The 12,933-nt window shown below is 40.6% G+C and overlaps 1 protein-coding gene across 4 annotated transcripts in view; it reads left to right on the top strand.

Moving 5' to 3' along the window:
• Positions 1–12,933, top strand: part of ZCCHC9 (zinc finger CCHC-type containing 9) — a 342,756-nt gene that overhangs the window by 323,150 nt on the left and 6,673 nt on the right. The window contains exons 2-3 of one of the 4 annotated variants that reach the window (XM_050795721.1): positions 8,518–8,561; positions 11,582–11,979. In XM_050795721.1, coding sequence (XP_050651678.1) covers positions 11,599–11,979 — 381 coding nt within the window. In that variant the 5' untranslated portion in view covers positions 8,518–8,561; positions 11,582–11,598. Of the gene's footprint in view, positions 1–8,439; positions 8,562–11,581; positions 11,980–12,933 lie in introns of those variants that run through there. The other 3 variants (XM_050795719.1, XM_050795720.1, XM_050795722.1) reach the window with 3 other exon arrangements.

Below are 12,933 nucleotides of genomic sequence, written 5' to 3'. Positions count from 1 at the left end.
AAAACTGGAAGCATTTCCCTTGAGAACTGGAGTAAGACAAGGATGCCTTCTCTTACCACTCATATTCACCACAGTACTAGAAGTGCTAGCCAGAGCAATCGGGCAAGAGAAAGAAAGAAAGGCATCCAAATAGGCAAAGAAGAAGTGAAACTATCTGTCTTCATGGATGATATGATTCTATACCTAAAAAACCCTAAAGCTGGCTGGGTGTGGTGGCTCACGCCTGTAATCCCAGCACTTTGGGAGGCCAAGGTGGGAAGATCACGATGTCAGGAGTTCGAGACCAGCCTGACCAACATGGTGAAACCCCATCTCTACTAAAAATACAAAAAAAAAAAAAATTATCCAGGCATGGTGGCGCATGCCTGTAATCCCAGCTACTCAGGAGGCTGAGGCAGGAGAATCACCTGAACCCGGGAGGTGGAGGTTGCATTGAGCCAAGATTGCGCCATTGCACTCCAGTCTGGGTGACAGAGTGAGAGTCTGTCTAAAAAAAAAAAAAAACCCCTAAAGCTGTCATCAAAAAGCTCCTAGAACTGATAAACAACTTCAGTAAAGTTTGAGGATACAAAATCAACATATGAAAACAGTAGCATTTCTATATTCCAGTAACATTCAAGTTGAAAGCCATCTCAAGAACGCAATCCCATGTACAACACACACATACACACAAAGAGAGAGAGAGAGAGAGAGAGAGATACCTAAGAACACTTCTAACCAAGGAGGTGAAAGACTGCTACAAGGAGAACTACAAACACAGATGACACAAACAGATGGAAAAACATTTCATGCTCAGACTGGAAGAATCAATATCATTAAAGTAGCCATACTGCCCAAAGCAATCTACAGATTCAATGCTATTCTCACCAAACTACCAATGTCATTTTTCACACAACTAGAAAAAAGCTATTCTGAAATTTACATGGAACCAAAAAGAGCAGGAATAGCTAAAACAATCCTAAGCAAAGGGAACAAAGTTGGAGGTATCATATTACCTGACTTGAAACTATCCTAATAGGTTACAGTAACCCAAACAGCATGGTACTGGTACAAAAAGAGACACAGAGACAAATGGGAATAGAATAGAAAAACCAGATATAAAGCTGCACAACCATCTTATATTCAAGAAAATCTACAACAGCAAAAAAGCAATAGGGAAAGGACTCCCTATTCAATTGTGTTGGGATGGCTAGCTAGCAACATGTGGAAGAATGAAACTGGATTGTACCTTTCAAAAATTAACAATAGATAGATTAAAAATTTAAATGTAAGACCTCAAAGTATAAGAATTCTAGAAGAAAATCTAGGAAACACCGTTCTGGACACTGGCCTTGGAAAAGAATGTACGCTAACTTCTCAAAAACAACTGTAACAAAAACAAAAATTGGTTTAAGTGGGACTATCTAATTAAACTAAAGAGCTTCTGCACAGCAAAAGAAACTATCAACAGAGTAAACAGACAACCTACAGAATGGGAGAAAATATTCACAAACTATGCATCCAACAAAGGTCTAATATCCAGAATCTATAAAGAATGTAAACAATTGAACAAGCACAAAACAACCCCATTAAAAAACGGGCAAAAGACATGAACAGGTGCTTCTCAAAAGAAGATATACAAGTGGCCAACAAACATATGAAGAAATACTTACCATCACTAATCAGCAGAGAAATGCAAATTAAAACCACAATGAGATACCATCTCCCACCAGTCAGAATGGTGATTAAAAAGTCAAAAAACAACAGGCTGGGCACGGTGGCTCATGCCTGTAATCCCAGTACTTTGGGAGGCCGAGGCGGGCAGATTACGAGGTCAAGAGATCGAGACCATCATGGCCAACATTGTGACCATGATGGCCAACATCGTGAAACCCCGTCTCTACTGAAAATACAAAAATTAGCCGGGCGTGGTGGTGCATGCCTATGGTCCCAGCTACTTAGGAGGCTGAGGCAGGAGAATCACTTGAACCAAGGAGGCGGAGGTTGCAATGAGCCAAGATCGCGCCACTGCACTCCAGCCTGGCGACAAAGCGAGACTCCATCTCAAAAAAAAAAAAAAAAAAAAAAAAAAAGTCAAAAAACAGCAGATGCTGGTGAGGCTGCAGAGAAAAGGAATGTTAATACACTGTTGGTGTGAATGTAAATTAGACCAGCCACTGTGGAAAGCAGTTTGGAGATTTCTCAAAGAACTCAGAACTACCACTTGACCCAGCAGTCCTGTTACTGGGTATATACTCAAAGGAATGTAAATCGTTCTGTTATAAAGACACATGCACTCATAGGTTCACTGCAGCACTATTCACAATAGTAAAGGCATGGAAATCAACCTAGCGGCCCATGAATAGTGGATTGGATAAAGTAAATATGTACATATACACCATGGAATACTATGCAGGCATAAAAAGAATCAAATCATGTCTTTTGCAGCAACATGGATGAAGCTAGAGGCCATTATGTTAAGTGACTTAACACAGGAACAGAAAACCAAATACCTCATGTTCTTGCTTATAAGTAGGAGCTGAACACTAGGTATTCATGGACATAAAGATGGCAACAACAGTTGCTGGGGACTGCTAGAGGGAGGAGAGCAAGGGTTGAAAAACTATTAGGTATTATGTTCAGTACTTGGGTGATGGGATCAATCATACCCCAAGCCTCAGCATCATGCAATATACCCATGGAACAAACATGCACATTCTTAAGAAGGCTGTGTTTCACAAATTGCACATTCCAAATTCAAATTGTTAGCAGATTTTGTGATAAGGGAAAGTATACATAGCTAACACCTTGATTCTTAAATTTAAGAGCAACTTAAGTCGTAAATAAAGGAGAAAGATGTAAAACTGAGCTTCAAGAGAATCAAGAAAATACTACTCATAAAATGGTTAAACACCAGTTTAAAAAAATTTTTTTTTATATCATGGTAATACACATAAAATTTACTACTAGTCATTTTAAGTGTACAGTTCTGTGGCATTAAGCATATCCACAATGCTTAAAATCCACTATTCTAAATTTCAGTTTTAAAAACAAACAGCCAATACAGGAAAAGTGGCAACACATGTAGATTGAGTACTGTACCTTAGGATTAGGTCTTAGAAGTCCTTCTTAGTATTTAAAATAAGAATTTTTTAAAATTATATATATATAAATAAATAAAAACAAGCCCTTCTATCTGGTTTGCTGTCCTTCTCCAAGATACACGTTTAGAGATCTAAAAGCCACACAGACCCAGTGTAGCTAATCTTCCTATTTGAAAACTTGCTGGTGACTTCCACATTAAGCTGTCCTGGGCAAAAGTCCACTCCTTCATTTGCTCCTTGAGGAATTTAAAATCTGTTTTTTTCTTTTTTTTTTTTGAGACAGAGTTTCAGTCTTGTCACCCAGGCTAGAGTGCAACAGAGCAATCTCAGCTCACTGCAACCTCTGCCTCCCAGATTCAAGCGATTCTCCTGCCTCAGCCTCCTGAGTAGTTGGGACTACAGGTGCCCGCCACCACGCTTGGCTAACTTTTTTTTTCCTTTGGATTTTTACTAGAGACGAGGTTTCACCATGTTGGTCAGGCTGGTCTTGAACTCCTGACCTCAGGTGATCCACCCGCCTCGTCCTCCCAAAGTGCTAGGATTAAAGGAGTGAGCCACCACACCTGGCCCTGTTTTGTCTTCTTTACTAGATTCCTCTGGGAGTATGAACTGTGTCCAATTCATCTTCATACAGCTCACCATTGGACTCTCACATCTTCCAGAATATATACAAATATGACTTTCTACATTTTCTTGGTCCATAAATGTTTCTTAAATATTTGTGGGACCTCGTTTCCTAAGATCATTTATTTGCTATGCCATAGTTTTGGGCAGGTTATGTTTTTCCTTGTATGTGGTCCTCTTAAATTAGTTCATCTGAAATCATTAATTACTGTACTGTTTCTACCCAGAATTACTGGTAGATTATTTTATATAGTAGTTACTAAATCGGTATGAAATACTATGTTCACTTTGACCTTTTATAAAGTACTAGCATAAATTTTTATCTCTTTTTTGTGTGTATGTCAGTGTGTGTCAGTCTTATCTGCAAAAGCATTTCAGCTTATTGGAGAGGATTTTAGATTGAGTACATGTATTTATTTTTTACTGACTCCTCCTCATCACCTCCGTGATCCCTCTCTCCAGTTGTCTGCAACACATCCTACTGTGAAGTTTTTCTAAAACTTCCCAGGAAGAATTCTTTTATCTGCAATCTGTATACCACCATAATTCCCTCACTATTTATAACATCAGTTTATTAGTGGTTTTAATCTGTCTTACTCTCACAGGCTCTTGGCTGCTTAAGGGTAGGGACCTGTCATTTGCATATATCTAGCACTTAAGGTACTGGCACATAGTAGATATTAAAAAGGGCTTTTTCCTCACCTATCCTATTTTACAGAATTCCATTTGTAACTATACGACCTCTCACTGTTCCTTGGAATGGACAGTCTAAGGCCCATATCTGGTATGACTTCCTCAGACATGAGGAGGAAGAAGTACTCATTTCAGAGAATAAAGGAGAGCTTGCAAATCTTGCCACTTGTTCGTAATTTAGATTTAAGTATTCATTTGAAGCACTTAACATCCTAACCACTGAAACACATGATTAGGAACTCAAATTTGAGAAATGCAACAGAAGACTAGGTAAGATGAGTCAGAAGGATATATCATTTCTGTGATTAGTGTTCCAACACTATTCTTTGCCATGTTTACGCAAAGAATATGAAAGAGATTCAAGTTTTTTCAGAGGACAACACAAACTTTATATTATTCCTATTCCTTACTGCCTAGGAACCTCAAGCAACTTCCACTAATAGGTTTCTCCTGCTCCACACTTCCAATAGTTTTTCTTTCACTTCTGAAATAAAGCAGTATTGCTTGTAACTTTGTTACTGAGAAAACCAACAATGCAAATGAAAGCACAGAGCCATTTCTATGTGCAAGTTAGTTAACAAAATTCAGTCACTAGCGTTGTGTTCTATGGCAATCACTTAACTTCTCTGAAACTGAATTTATTGATCTGTAAAACAAGAAGATAGGGTTTTAAAAGGTACGTATTTTTATGAATCTATAATTAGAAATTCTCATGTGCTGTGTCAAAACCTCCATGGATTAAACTCTTTAATAATGATTCTAAATGTAATACACACCCATTAAAGAACATCTGTAAAATTATGTATAAAGAAAAAAACCCTCACAATTCTATTACTCTGAGCCTTATTGTAAGGATCCTAAAGCAGTTAAAAATATCACTGACAGGTTTTTAAGATGTCAGAATGTCACTGGTCTGGATCTTATTTTTATTTCCAACAGCAGGGTCATTAATTTTTTCCCTCTCTCTTCTGCTTTTTTTTTCTGCATATTATAAACAATTCAATAACTGCCCAGATAATGCATTAGGTACAGTTTTCCATACACAACCCTCTTTTCCAGATCTATTTTATGGGATCTCCTGTATGATCTAAAACACTATCCACGGTTCTTCATCGCTTAAGCTCTAATGAACAAAGTTTGAACACTATAATTTCACATTTAAAAACACTAATTTGGCAAAATCTCATCCCAGCCTTCCTTTCCAGATCCACTGTTCTCCATTCCAAATTGCTCTATAGGTAAATTGGCTGCCTGAAGGCTGTTCACTCTAATATGTGAGTCAGCTAGAGGGATGGCCCACCCAGACTGGGCCTTGGACACTTCTAGTCCTCATCGCCTACTGGTCACTTCATCTAGGCTGGCCAAGTGCCTATTATCCAGAGAGAATCTGGGCAAGAATGAAGATTTAAAATTCTAATGGTAGTGGTTCCAATTCCTGGTAATATGGAATAAGCACACTCCACTGTCTCTCCCAGTGAATGAAGCAATAAAACATAATACATAGATCAGCAATTTGAGGACTGGAAATGAAACAGCAGTAGAAAAATTAGGAAGAAGACCAGAATTCCTCATTTAACATTTACCTTGCTGATAATATTGTTATAAAAAATACATTTACAGTATTTCAATAAGATGGGAAAATTGAATACAAACATAATCCCTTGAACTGTAAAATACTTTCTTAAAAAAAAAAAAAAATCGAACGTGGGTCAGGATAACTTAGTAAAGTGTTTTAAAGTGGATCAAGTAGACAAACAATCCTCTGCAGTATTTCAAATTAGCAGAGCACACAGGTTTAGACTGAGATCTTGGTTCAAATCCTGGCTCTACCTCTTATTAGCTGTGTGAGCTTGGATAAGTTAGGTCAGCTCTGTGAACTTCTTCCCTCATTGCAAAATGGAGAAATAATAGCACCAACCTCACAGGATAATGAGTGGACTAATTAGGTAATGAATGCAAACCATTAAGCATACTGCAGACACCTATAAAATGTTCAGTAAAGTTAGCTATTAGTAGCAATAGTTTCCTCCAAATTTCAAAGGACTTATTCTATGCCCTATTTACTCAACTACAAATCTTTATTGGACATACCGCTACAAAAAGAAATCGGACTGTTCCTTTACTTCCAAGAATGAACGACCTACAGTTTAAAATGCAATATACCAATAAAAAGAAAATTTTAGTTAAATGCGCCCTCTAGTGGTATGTTTTGTGCAAATACCTGGCATCTACAAAAGATAAAACCTCTTCATGAAATGTCACTACCCTGAAGCCAGCTGGTTGAGATCATTACAGTATGGGAAGCACTACCACATGTCTTTTAGGAAGTTTCCTCTCTTCAAGAGCTGGAAGGTGCTGTTGTTTATTGTCTTTGAAAATTTTCTCCACCATATGACCTAGGATATTTGTGATATGTACCATACCAAATCTCAACATTCCTACAGCACTGACTTTAAAATCCCTTCTCTAAAAGAAAACTGGGCTACTTTCTAGCTTGCTTTAAACAAACATCGCAAAGTACTTATTCTTCATTTACTTAATAAATACGAGGGCCAGGCGCAGTGGCTCACGCTTGTAATCCCAGTACTTTGGGAGGCCAAGGCGGGCGGATCACCTGAGATCAGGAGTTTGAGACCAACCTGGCTAGCATGGCGATATCCCGTCTCTACTAAAAATGCAAAAACTAGCCGGGCGTGGTGGCGGGCACCTGTAATCTCAGCTACTTGGGAGGCTGAGGCAGAAGAATCGCTTGAATCCGGGAGGCAGAGGTTGCAGTGAGCTGAGATCGCACCATTGCACTCCAGCCTGGGCGACAAGAGCCAAACTCCTTCGCAAAAAACAAAACAAAAAAACAAATACGAAGCGAGCACCAACGATGTACCAGGCAATGAGGATACAATAAACTTACACAATTATTATGTAATTACAAATGTGAAAAGTGTCATAAGAAAGCATAGACTGCCATGAGCACACACAGTAAGGGATTGGTCCTGTATGGGGGTAGTAGGGGGTTGGAAGGCTTTCTTGAGAATAAAATATTTAAAGCCTTGAAGGGTGAGTAGAAAGTAACTGGAAGAAGAAAAGGAGTACCATACAAAGAGAACAGCAAATGTAAAGGCCTGGAGACGGCAAGGTACACACGGCATTTGAGAAATTGAAGAAAGATCCTATGCACGGTGCTCAAAGGAGATATTGTGCAAGGTGAGGCTAGGGAAGTAGGCAGGGACTTCACAAGAAGTTTGAATTTCATCCTAAAAACAATGGGAAGCGATAGCAGAGTTTAAAGCAGTACAGCAGTAATACGACTTACATTTTCAAAAGTTCCGTTCCTACGGCACGGAAAATGGATTTGAGGGAGCTGGGGCAGAATGAATCCCCAGAGCAGCTGCAGAACCACAGGTACAACATGGGACGAGGCAGGAGGTGCCAATAAAGATAAGTGGACAAATATTCAAAAGGCTAAATGAATTGAGCAAACTGTTGAGAGTAGTGGTCCTAGTAAATCGCATTTTTTCACTAGGCACAGCTGGTGGTGGTATGCATTTGGAAACACGCTAAAGAAAATGAGCCGTTTAGGATTCCAGGGTTTTCCTCTTAAAAAGAGAATTTGTTTGGCTACCAAGTGTTAACATTTTAATGCTCAACGAGCACTGAAGAGGGGACACGAGGCACTGCCTCTCACCCAAGACAGCCCCAAAATGTCCTTTTCAGACTTTTATCACAGTGATCCACTCCCACCGCGCCTTTACCTTGCCTCTGCCTGGAATGTCCTTAACTCCCTCCTTGCCGCCAATTTCACCAGATTTTTGTTTTCTTATCCAGTCTCACGGAAGCCTCGCCAGCATCTCCCACCCTACCGATCCTCCCGTCTATCTCGCCTACTACACTGTGAGTTCAGACAGCACGGATTGAACGCTTCATCTTTTTGTCTCGGCGCCCTGCGCATCGCCATCCTATCACTAACCGCGCCGCAAACTCAGCTCAATCTTAACGCCCACGAGCCGCTCCTAAAGACCGCCTGTGATGCCGGAAGTGACGCGCTCTCGGGCACTATGTGCTTCCGGTCTCCAATGCCGCAGGAGGGCGGTCTCTCCTGGCTTGCTAACTCGACTGCTCTGGGCGATTCGTGCGAGGTAAGAAGCTGCGCCGCAGCGCAGTGAGGTGAGGTTCTCAGCCATGAAAACTGCAGGGTGGTATTCGTTCCCGCTGGCCTGGCGGAACTTGTATGGGAAGCTCGGAGGACAGAAGGCCTAGCCGCTGGGTCCCTGAGCTGGCTGAGCGCGGGCTGCTCGGGCTATGTAGGGGTGTCGGCCTCAGCTGTTGGGCTCTGGCTGCTGAGGGCTGCGCGTCCAGCCGCTCTGGAATCCTCATGCGGGTGGGCAGCCCGGCTCTCCTACTTCATGCTCTTGATAACCCAGAGCCTCCCCCTTCCCACTTACGCGGGGGAAGGATAATCCACTTCGTTTTGAACAGTTTCGGTCCCCACTGGGACAGTCGCATAAACTTCAGCGAAGAGTGCGCTCGTGAAGTGGCATGGAGCCTCTTACACCAATTCATTGGGTCCACCCTTCAGCTTCTGTGGAAGGGATCTTTCTCTTACCAGATGCTGAGACTTGGGGGATTGCGAGGGATGCTGGTCTTAAAAGGTGATGGCTTAGGTCGGGCGCGGTAGCTCACGCCTGTAATCCCAACACTTTGGGAGGTCGAGGCGGGCGGATCTCCTGAGGTCAGGAGTTCGAGACCACCCTGGGCAACATGGTGAAACCCCTTCTCTACTAAAATACAAAAAATTAGCTGCGCGTGGTGGCACACGCCTGTAATCCCAGCTATTCCGGAGGCTGAGGCAAGACAATCGCTTGAGCCCTAGAGGCAGAGGTTGCAGTGAGCCGAGATGGCCCACTGCACTCCAGGTTGGGCTACAGAGTGAGACTCCGTCTCAACAGCGACAACAACAACAACAACAAAGGTGGTGGCTTAATACAGCCATGCTTCCCTTAACAACTGGTATAGTTCTGAGAAATGGTTGGGCCGTTTCGTGGTGGGGTGAATATCATAGTGTACTTATACAACAAACCTACACACCTGGGCCATGTGGGATAACCTGTTACTCCTACACTGCAGACCTGTACAGTATGACTACTGAATACTGTGGGCAGTTCTAAAAGCATGGTAAGTGTGTATCTAAACATAGAAAAGATACTGTAAAAATATGGTATAAAAGAAAGCATGGTACACCTGAATGGGGCACTTAACGCATGGAGCTTGCAGGGCTGTCGGTAGCTATGAGTGAGTCAGTGAGTGGTATGTGAGTGTGAAGGCCTAGGATATTATTTAGGGTATTACAGTACACTACTGTAGACTTTATAAATGCTGTATGCTTAGTCTACGTTTATTTAAAAATGTTTAAAGTAATAACCTTAGCTTACTGTGCTTTAACTTTATACACTTTTAAATTAGTTTTAACTTCTTGACCCTTTTTTTTTTTTTTTTTTTTTTTTTTGAGACTGAGTCTATTCTCTCTGTCTCTCTTTTTTGAGACAGAGTTTTGCTCTTGTCACGCAGGCTGGAGTGCAGTGGCGCAATCTCGGCTCACTGCAACCTCCGCCTCCCGGGTTCAAGCGATTCTCCTGCCTCAGCCTCCCAGGTGGCGCGCGCCTGTAGGCTAACCAGCTAATTTTTGTATTTTTAGTAGAGATGGGGTTACACCATGTGTGCCAGGATGGTCTCGATCTCCTGACCTCGTGATCCGCCCTTCTTGGCCTCCCAAAGTGCTGGGATTACAGGCGTGAGCCACTGCACCCAGCCCACTCTTTTGTAATAACACTTAGCTTAAAACGCTAATATGTTGTATAGCTATACAAAAATGTTTTCTTTGTTCCCTTACAGTATTCTATCACTTTTTCCTGTTAAAATTTTTTTTGTTATTATAAACTGAGACACACACATTATGCCTACACCGGGTCAGGATCATCAGTATCACTCTTCTTCCTCCACATCTTATCCTACTGAAAGTAACATGAATGGAGCTGTCTATTCCTATGATAACTGCCTTTTTCTGGAATACTTATAATTATCTAGTATTATGTCAGTACATCATTTTAAGCGCTATGCTTGTATATGACTGGCAGCCCAGTAGGTTTGTTTACACCAGCATTACCACAGACATGAGTAATGTGTTAGACTACAAGTTATGAGGGCTACAAAGTCAATAGGAATTTTTCAGCTGCATTATAATCATCTGAGACCAGTACCATATGTGCAGTCGCTATTGACCTAAATGTTATATACTATGTGACTGTAGCTGATGAATCTTTGATTATGGCTGAATGTTCTCATTCATTGCAGGAAAAAAAATATCCTCCAAATTACTAGGATGTGAGTGACCAAAACTTTGTTCTGTTTTATGTTGGAGCCAAATAATTAGTGTTACGATAAATTACTTTTTTAAAGTATGTATGTGCTCTAAAATGAAAAGTATTTCTGAACATTAAAGCATAGATATTAAGAGTATAAAAACAAGATACAGATTTTGGTGTGAAATGTATCTTATGATTCAAATCATAATTTAAATAGAATCGAAGATGATGTGAAATCACTGGGCTGGAAGTCGCTTATACCTTGTTTAGTAAGAGAGGAAGCCTGGGATCATCCTGTGCTAGTAAACACTTTTTTATGTTTTACTTATAACTCTGTCAGGAAATTTCAACAAACCTCATATTAAAGGACATGATTTCTGTATACTTAGTAATTTGCTATGCAAACTGTTGCATTGAAATGGCAGACTAAGCAAGACAATTGGGAGAAAGTAGCTGTGGGACTTGAGGAAAATAAACAGGAAAACTGCAGAATGTGGAAGGAATAATTGCATTCATTGTATTACTATCTGATTTATATTTTATGAAACAATTTGATTTCTTAATTTTTCAATTTTAAGCACAACTTTTTTAACTGGTGTGGCAGCTTTTCTGGTAAGTGGTAGATTTATATTAGAAGCATGTCTATGCAGCATATTACAGCATTAAATATGTATATAGATAACTAACTGAAGTAAAAAGTGTTTTAGTAATTAAAAGTTTAACGTATGGGCATATGTGAGATATAGTGATATAGCATATCTCTTTAGTTTTGCTGTTTTTGTTGTTGAGGACTAACTACCCATGCTTGTCTTAAAAATTGATAAGGTACCTCTGATGAAATTATGACCAGGTGGGCCCGAGTTAGTACCACATGTAACAAGAGACCCTTGCCTGCAACATCATGGGAGGACATGAAGAAGGGATCCTTTGAGGGAACAAGCCAAAACCTACCAAAGCATAAACAACTTGAAGCCAATAGGCTATCCCTCAAAAATGATGCATCCCAAGCAAAACATAAAAAGAAAAAGAAAAAGGAGTACTTAAATGAAGATGTGAATGGATTCATGGAATACCTAAGACAGAATTCACAGATGGTTCACAATGGGCAAATTGTAGCAACAGACAGTGAGGAAGTAAGGGAAGAAATTGCAGTTGCTTTAAAGAAAGACAGTCGACGGGAAGGAAGAAGATTAAAAAGACAAGCGGCAAAGAAAAATGCAATGGTGAGAGCATCGCTTCTACCATGTTATTTACTTTATTTAGCTGGAAACTATTCTTATACTCACATACATATATATCTTAGCAGGGTCTGGTTACCATTATGTCCCAGATTCATAGAGCATCATTTTAAGGACTAGTACTTTTTTAGCACATATATGCTAGGCACATGATGTACTGGTTAATTATCACAACAACACAGCAAAGGTGATGGCATTATTCCCATATTATGGATGGCAAACACTGAAGTGCAGACAGATTAAATAACTTGTGAAAGCCACTTAGCTAGTAGCAGAGGTGAAATTCAAACCCAGCCTGACTTCAAAACCTATGTTATAGACCAGATGTGGTAGCCCATGCCCGTGATCCCAGCACTGTGGGAGGCTGAGGCAGGAGGATCACTTGAGCCCAGGAGTTAAAGACCAGCCAGGGCAACATAGGGAGACCCCATCTCTACCAAAAAAAAAAAATTAGCCAGGTGTGGTGGTATACACCTGTGATCCCAGCTACTACTGCCAGCTGAAGCAGGAGGATTGAGCCTGGGAGGTCAAGGCTACAGTGAACCATGTGATCAACCGCTGCATTTCACTCTGGGTGACAAAACGAGAGTTTGTCTTCCAAAAAACCCAAAACCTATCCTCACCTTCCAATAGCCCCTTTTTCAAATTAGCATTGAGAAAATGCCAAAATTATGAAGAAGATAAAGTACAACAGATTAAATGTGTGTGGGTCCCTATTACTTGGAAAGGATATTCTTTATCTATGAAATACTGAAGCACAGGAAAGAGGTACATAGGAGTCACACTAGTTAGAGCAGAGTAATAGCAGAATTAAGTCCTTGACACTCCCTAGTCATTGCTTCCTCCCTCCCCCATATTACATTCAGAGGAATGCTGGGGGCAGCAGGTTTCTTTCTGTAATGCCTAGCCCTAGATTTTAAAGTATGTCAGGCAAAGGGG

Source organism: Macaca thibetana, chromosome 6 (genome assembly GCF_024542745.1).
Source record: "Macaca thibetana thibetana isolate TM-01 chromosome 6, ASM2454274v1, whole genome shotgun sequence".
In the NCBI taxonomy this organism is placed as follows: Eukaryota; Metazoa; Chordata; class Mammalia; order Primates; family Cercopithecidae; genus Macaca; species Macaca thibetana.
The sequence above is the reverse complement of the archived record's forward strand: the minus strand, read 5'-3'. Positions and strand labels throughout refer to the sequence as shown.